Genomic DNA, 7,955 nt, shown 5'->3' with positions numbered 1-7,955 from the left:
ACATCGTTACTATCATTGTTCATACCGTTGTATCAAAATCACTGATGTATAAAGTGTGAGAATAAAAAAAGTGATTCGAGTGAAGTGTGATTGAATTTCAAGTTATGTATTGCTTGAGGACAAGCAACGTTTAAGTGTGGGGATATTTGATAGTGCTCCAAATGAACATATATTTAGTATCAATATCCTTCCAATATGTAAATCTTTTAGTTGCAATTGTTCTATTTTTATGTAAAAATCGTTTAAATAAATAAGTGCGAAGACAAAAGACAGAATCGAGATTTGAAGACGCAAATGACCAAAAAGCTAAAAAGTACAAAGTACAATCCAAGTGGTTTAATTTATTGATGAGAAACGCCTAAAAATGACAAGAGTACAAGCCGCGAAACGCAAAGTACAATATATCTAAGCGTACGAAAAGGCGTTCGAAAATCCGGAACTGAAACATAAACTGAGCATCGACGTACAACTCAACGGAGCTAAAATTACAAGTCAACTATGAACAAGAATATAATATAATATATATATAATTATATATTATTATATATTATTATATTATATATTATAAAATTCAACAGCCCACGTTTAACTCAATTTGGTGAGCTGGAATCCGAAGCTACGCACTCGTGAAGCTGTTAGGCACAAAAGTACTTCACTCGCGGAGCTGTACAGTTCAAAGTAGGCCTATAAAAGCTCACGCATTCTTCTCGAATTCTCATCATCTTTTTGTTTTATGTTTCTCTGATTCTCAATCTATATATATATTTATATTTATATTATAATTATAATTTTAATTAAAGTTAATAATAATAAGGTTATTGTAAGAATGTTTTACGGGTTTTAAAGTCGGAACTCTGTTCGTGTAACGCTACGCGATTAAATACCACTATAAGCTATGTTGTTCCTTTTTAAATTAATGTCTCGTAACTAAGTTATTATTATGCTTATTTGAGCCGAAGTAATCGTGATGTTGGACTAAATATTAAGACAAGGCTATTGAACTTTGGACCATAATTAAGGTTTGGGCAAAAGACCGACACTTGTAGAAATTGGACTATTGACTATTAATAGATGGGGGTATTGTCTAATTGAGTGACAACTCATTGGAGTCTGTCGAACCTATCTTCAAATTAATTAACTTAATAATTAATAATGATTATGGTTGTCCTATTTAGTGACATTCATACGGAATCTATTATAATCATTTAATTAATTATTCTGGTTGGTAATTGATTATTCAAACTGATCAAGTGGGTAAATTAATATTCATATCTAATCAAAATATGGGTGGATTACATACAGTGATAACTGGTGTAATTGTTGACAGAAGTGATAACTGCGTCACAGTTTAAATCCTTAATTAGTTGGAATATTTGAATTCGGATATAAGGGTAATTTGACGAGGAAACTCGCACTTTATATTTATGGCCGATGGACAATTATAGACAAAAACCAGATGGACTTATCAAATAATCCAGGACAAAGGAAAATTAACCCATGGTAATAAATTAAAATCAACACGTCAAACATCATAATTACGGAAGTTTAAATAAGCATAATTCCTTTATTTTATATCTCATCGCACTTTTATTTATAGTCATTTTATTTTTCGTACTTTAAATTATTGCACTTTTTATTATCGTACTTTTATTTTATCGCATTTTTATTTATGGTCATTTACTTTACACTTTAAATTAAGTTATATTTATATTTATTATTTTACATTAGGTTTTAATTGTGACTTAAGACATAAAATCGACAAACCGGTCATTAAACGGTAAAACCCCCCTTTTTATAATAATAATAATACTACTTATATATATATATATGTATATATATATATATATATATATATATATATATATATATATATATATATATATATATACACATATATAGTTTAAAATAAATATAGCGTTAAACTTAGTGAGCTCCCTGTGGAACGAACCGGACTTACTAAAAACTACACTACTCTACGATTAGGTACACTGCCTATAGTGTTGTAGCAGAGTTTAGGTATATCCATATATATAAATAAATAAAACTTGTATCATATTTCGCCGAATTTCATATTAAAAATAAGTATATTTCGTACCCCTTCGCTCGCACATCAGTTATATTCTTTTGTTCAATAGTCTCATTCAATTGACATGAGTAAGGAGCAGTAAATTCATGTCTAATGCCATTTGTATATGAAATTCATCAAAAAGGTGTGACATATTCACCACCTCTATCACTACGAACAACCTTGATTTTTTGTTCAAGTTGATTCACAACTTCGTTTTTATAAGAAATAAACTTCTCAATTGTTTCATCTTTACTTTTCAACAAGTAAACATAACAATAATTCGTGCTATCATTGATAAACATCGTTGGAATGGATTTTAATTCACACACATTGGTGTGGACTATATCAAGGGTTTCGGTTATTCGTTCAATCGAAGATGATCTCGTTAATTTGGCTTCAACACAAGTTTCACATTTGTAGGGCATAACCTTTTAAACTTAGATTCACTATTGGTCAACATAACCTTTTGAACATACTTACAATTTATTTTAAAATTTCAAACTTGTTCAACAACCACCTGGACACCAGATTCCTTATGAATCTCGGGAACATACAACACATTATTTAATGTGAGATTGTGAGTTCCTATCCAGAGGTCAATTTCCAGGATCATCACTCTGAAATATAAACTAAAATAAACTGTTTTAGCAAAACAGAAAATTTTAGTCAGCAAATACCACGTGAACTGAACTAATTTGAGTTTTCAACCCAAATAAAAGTTTCATTTTACTGTGAACAAACTGAGTTAAACCAAATAGATTTCAACTCAACCAGGTTAAACCAATCAGGTTACAACCAAATGGGTAGACCAAATATGTTTCAACCCAAACGGATAAACCAAACATGTTTCAACCCAAACGGGTAAAACAAACATGTTTAAGCTCAACTGTTAAACAAACCAGTCCAATAATAGTCTAAGTCCAATAACAGTCTAAAAATCTATGAAATTAATCCAAAGAATAGTCTGGAAAACTGTCCATAAAACTATTCGCAAACACCTTATAGACCGAATCAATATGTCATTCAAAGACATAGTTTCGGCACAAGAAACCCGAGTGATTCCAGGCCTGACCCGCGCTCACAATCTAAGCATCATGTTCCCTTGCATCAACTTGGGAAGCGATTTAGTCAAGAACCTCGCAAGGTTCAATGTGGTCAGATAAAAGAACATCTTTTACTGCCAACACATAAAGTTCAACCCGTGAACTTTTTAGATTTTTCAACCTGAGTACAAACCGCATCACAATTATTTTATGTCTAGATATGAGGATTAGTTTAGCAATTTATAAGTCGCACCATGTAGATAGCAAACAAAATGATTTCTAATTATATCTTATTACAAGCATATCAGTTTTGTGGAACAAGAATCTGTTTAAGTCTGTAGGTAAAATATATATACGAAACTGAAATAACTAAACATGTTATCACAAACATATAATCATATTGCTGATAAATAAATAAAAAGATACAGTTAAAACGATCTAACCAAGATTAGGTTGAACCGGGGTTGTGTTTGACACAATTCCCTTAAACAGGTTCTTTGTCTGTTCCCAGGGTACATCGGTCTGAAGCAGCGTACTGCTGAACTTGAACACTTGCCTGAAAGGTAACCGAAACGAGGAGACTTTGTTGCGGCTGAGAGGAAACTCTGATCATATAAGAATGCTTATACGATTTTTTGTGTGTCTTTTTCTTCAAACCTCAAAGACTTTATTTATAGTGGACATCATTCCCTTTGGTTTGCTCCCATTTTCGATGGGGGACAACTTAAAAGCCTTTTAGAATTTGCACTAAACGCACAACTTTGAGACTCGATATCTCATTCACATTTATTCTGTTTTAGACACACTTTAGTTCGTTATAAAGCCTTCGCAAAAGCTACAAAACCCACTAAATTATCACTAATATTGACTACTCTATCATATATTAATTAGTGTCCAAAATTAATGGAAAACACACTTTTTAACCAATTATTCCAAAAATATATTAAATATATTAATTGATTTTCAATTATAAAATAATCTTATCTCCATATTATATAGATATAGGTAATAGGTAATGACATATATATAGTATGAATATGTGTAGACATAAAGACTCTTCCGTCCGTCTTCTTTTATTTACTTAGTTGGGAGACGTTAGTGGAATTTGTTTCTCACAAGTATTTGAATAGAAGAAGTTAAAAGGAGACCTACCCGTATCATCCTTAATTTTCATTTACATCTTCAAACATTGCATGTTCTACAAGCAAACATCTTCGTCTAAATTCCTTGAATAAATAAAAAATACCAATGGTTACATCAACATCACATTTAATGCTTTAATTTCCCATTTTGTTACAAGTATCACCAAATTCGTCACCCTTAACACTAAATATATATTTTGTTTTCTGGATGATATTAAAGATCTTCTCACATTTAATGATGTCAAGAATGTTATTATTATCATCATCATGTGTTCTTGTGTTTCTTCTTTTTCTTTCACATGAGTGTAGTGGTAGACATCTTAGTAACACTAATGATCATGCCATGGATGAAAAAGCAAAACTTGTTAGCCATTCAACCATCAATGTAAGATTAAATTTGTTAGTTAATTCTTTCTTCTTTGTTGCCAATCTAGTTATCTTATTTTGTATTTTATCCCGTATTTTTAAATATGTTTAGGGTTTCGAGAACAATCCATTCATACTTCATGATGATCACAAAATGATCAAAAAGGGGAAGGATCAAGCAAACACAGTTGATGATCATCAACACAAGCAAAAAGATTGCGAATCGAAGAACAAGAAAGACATGATCAAAGACGCTAAATTGGGAAAAGCTAATGAAGACCCCGCTCATCGACAAAACCAGCCTAAGTTTGTGACGTTTCGAGTGCCTCCGAAAAACAAAAGGATACATCAGCAACCCGGTTTTAATCTTGACTATTCTCCACCAAAGACACATCCTCCTAGTCACAACTAAGATCAACTAGCTAGTTGCATGATTTCATGTTAGCTTTCGTTATATATGGTACGAGTTCTATTTTGTTAAATCTTTGAGGATACAAATATATGATATAATTAGTGAAGTTGTTGATCCGAATACATGTTTTTAAGGATACATTTACTAAATTAGTAATGGCCATTTTCAAGATCCATCTCTTCTACAAAATGTCACCATAAAATTCTCAAAGAGGAGAATACAATACATCCATGTTAAGGGTGGAGAAATTTTGAGGCATATATATTCTATTATAATTATAATTATATTGTTGCTTTCTACTTGTTCTTGTTAGCTTGATTATTTTGATTTTTACATCCCCGGACGTACGTAGCAACACATTTTTGGTGAACAACAGAGTTATGTTATCTTGAAATCTTGAATTTTAATGTAGTGTGAACAACAGAAGGTTATGTATGTTTTCTAAATTAAGTTGAAATCAAAACAGAGACTTTTCTAATTTAAGGTTATTTACATTCACACGGATGAACTAACCACCTTTGTTTTGTTATAGTTATTCTATTAAAAAATTTCATGCATGTAGCCTTTCTTGAAGTACTTTAAACAGAAACATAATTAGTAATACTATATAGCAAGGTTGCAAAATTCGCTATTTGGAGATTAATCGGTCGGGACTTTTGAAAGATTAATCGGCAATTCGGGGATTAATCGGGGATTAATCGGATTGTAATGTATACATTTAAATATTAAATTTCAAAAATTATATGTGTAAATATAGAAAAAAACTACAAATATATAAATAAACTTTAACATAATTGTCTAAAATTGTTCATTTTGCTCCAAAACTATAAAAATCTAGTTTAAATTCGTGTTAAAATATTAACCATTTTTTACTTCGACCGATTTTGGTTACTAAATTCGGTTTTGAGCCATCAATTAACGTTGACCATTTAATTAAACGGATTTTTGAAAATCGGAACGGATTGCTCTTAAAAATGATTAATCGGAGATTAATCGGCGAGTAATCGGGTTTTTTACAACAGTGCTAATAGTATGGCTATAAAGCATTTATATAACAAATATCAAAAAGTAAATAACCGAAGATAACATTTGACAATAACAAACGGTTCATAAGTCAATACGTACAAGGGTCAACTTAAAGTCAACTTGACACTTTTGTCTAACATGTTCCAAGGGGTATGTAGTAGGTACGATTATGATCGGATCGGACAACTTAACGTTGTTGGTTTCATGTAAAAAGGTACAGCATTTTTTATTTTTTTTGGCGAAAATATATATATATATATATATATTTTTTGGTTTAACGAGGGAACCCGCCCCGCAACACCCACATTGGAGCCCTACGGACCGGTAAACCCTCGGGTACCCGAGCCCCCAGGCTTACCCGGATCCCAGATGAAGCATCCTCAGGTGAGCTCCCTTTTTGAACGAAATGGCTTCGCCAAGATTCGAACCCGGGTGGCTCCCCTCACAGGAAGTCCTGGTGACCATCCAAGCTATGCCTGGATGGTTAAAAATAAAAAAATAAAAAAAATATATATAAATATTTATAGTACTCCCGTACTATAAATATTTATATTTTTTATATACGGAATACTGAAAATATAAATATTTATAGTACTCTATATAAATATAGATCAAATCAAATAGCTAATGAAACATTCATTTATTAAAATTCCCAAAACATTGGATCAAACCCCTTTTTTGACGTTTTTAGACTAAAAAGTGGAAACCATTTGACTCAGCTTCCCAAGATTGCCTACCATTTTTCTACTCCATTAAATACTGTAATTAATTACAAATGTCTATAAAGTATGTTTATAATTAAGCTTTGAAAAAGTGAGAATGTCCCTTTGTGTCTTGCTTCTATTCCCTTTCTCGTAATACCCTTGGTCTCCTGTCGTCTTCATCGTTTTGAACTAAATATTATCTTAAAAAAACACTGAAAGCAGATGGTGGAAATTATCAAATTAACTTTGTTTATACTATTGCAAATTATATTCACATGTTATATATGCTAGTTTGAAAAAGAGAAAATGATAATCATACTCCTTCCTTACGAGAATGTTTAAGTCTTCCAAAATTAAAAATATTTTTTATTACAATAGTCAATATTTCCATAGCTAAATTAAAAAGTAAGTTCTAATATGAAAAATTAGAACTTTTTTATTAATGTTTTACCATTGCCTTAAAGGCTATAGTTTTCATTGTCCTTGAAAAAAAAAAAAAAAAAAATGATTCGGTTAAGTAGAAAGGCTCATATCATCCCTACACCACAAAAAATATGTATTATACAATATAAAGTTATAATTAGAAAACATATTTGTGATACAATTGCTAATGTACAAATCAGTACTCTTATCTAAAGTCTAAAAAACATGTGTCATTTTTTACCCTTCTTTTTCACTTTGTGTCTTTGTTACTACTATATATAATAAAGTAAGTATTAATAATTAGTATAATAAATAATCATACTAATAATAAAACTAAACTAAGAATAAAATAACAATGATAATTATTATTATAAAAACATATTTATTTACTTTTTCTTAAAAATTTTTTTTTTTACTTCATTTTTTCTCTTTCCATTTTTATTCTTTTTTTTAAACATTTAATTAACGAACCGTTAACTGCTTTTTGCAAATGTTAAATTAACCGTCCCTTAACTGTAAAAAAACGACCCTGCAACGAAGTTAACTTTTTATTAATTTTTTTCCTTGCTTTTTTTACCGTTAAATTGCCCGACCATTGACTTTTTTTAAGCGACGGAAACAACCCCTGAACAAAACCGTTTTTCTTTAACGTTTAATTAACCGCCCGTTAACCGATGAAAATTATTCTGCAGCAAAGCGTGGTTCTTTTAGCCTTGTTACATACTTCCTCTGTTCTAAAATAATTGTCCTGTTTTGACATTTTGTTGACTT

At 30.6% G+C, this 7,955-nt stretch overlaps 1 protein-coding gene across 1 annotated transcript; it reads left to right on the top strand.

The window, feature by feature from the left end:
- Window positions 1–4,508: 4,508 nt before the first annotated feature.
- On the top strand, window positions 4,509–5,117 carry LOC139852066 (uncharacterized). The gene is made up of 2 exons (XM_071841284.1): window positions 4,509–4,638; window positions 4,732–5,117. Exons 1-2 carry the CDS (start codon window positions 4,597–4,599, stop codon window positions 5,029–5,031), a joined length of 342 nt encoding a protein of 113 aa, XP_071697385.1. The 5' UTR covers window positions 4,509–4,596; the 3' UTR covers window positions 5,032–5,117.
- The last annotated feature ends 2,838 nt before the right edge of the window (window positions 5,118–7,955 follow it).

Source organism: Rutidosis leptorrhynchoides, chromosome 6 (assembly GCF_046630445.1).
Source record: "Rutidosis leptorrhynchoides isolate AG116_Rl617_1_P2 chromosome 6, CSIRO_AGI_Rlap_v1, whole genome shotgun sequence".
Lineage (NCBI taxonomy): Eukaryota > Viridiplantae > Streptophyta > Magnoliopsida > Asterales > Asteraceae > Rutidosis > Rutidosis leptorrhynchoides.
The sequence above is the reverse complement of the archived record's forward strand: the minus strand, read 5'-3'. Positions and strand labels throughout refer to the sequence as shown.

Bases quoted from the DNA above. Each gene is read 5' to 3' on its own strand.
- LOC139852066 (XM_071841284.1), top strand. From the start codon at position 4,597: ATGGATGAAAAAGCAAAACTTGTTAGCCATTCAACCATCAAT. The intron at 4,639-4,731 runs GTAAGATTAAAT...AAATATGTTTAG, and splicing joins TTAGCCATTCAACCATCAAT to GGTTTCGAGAACAATCCATT.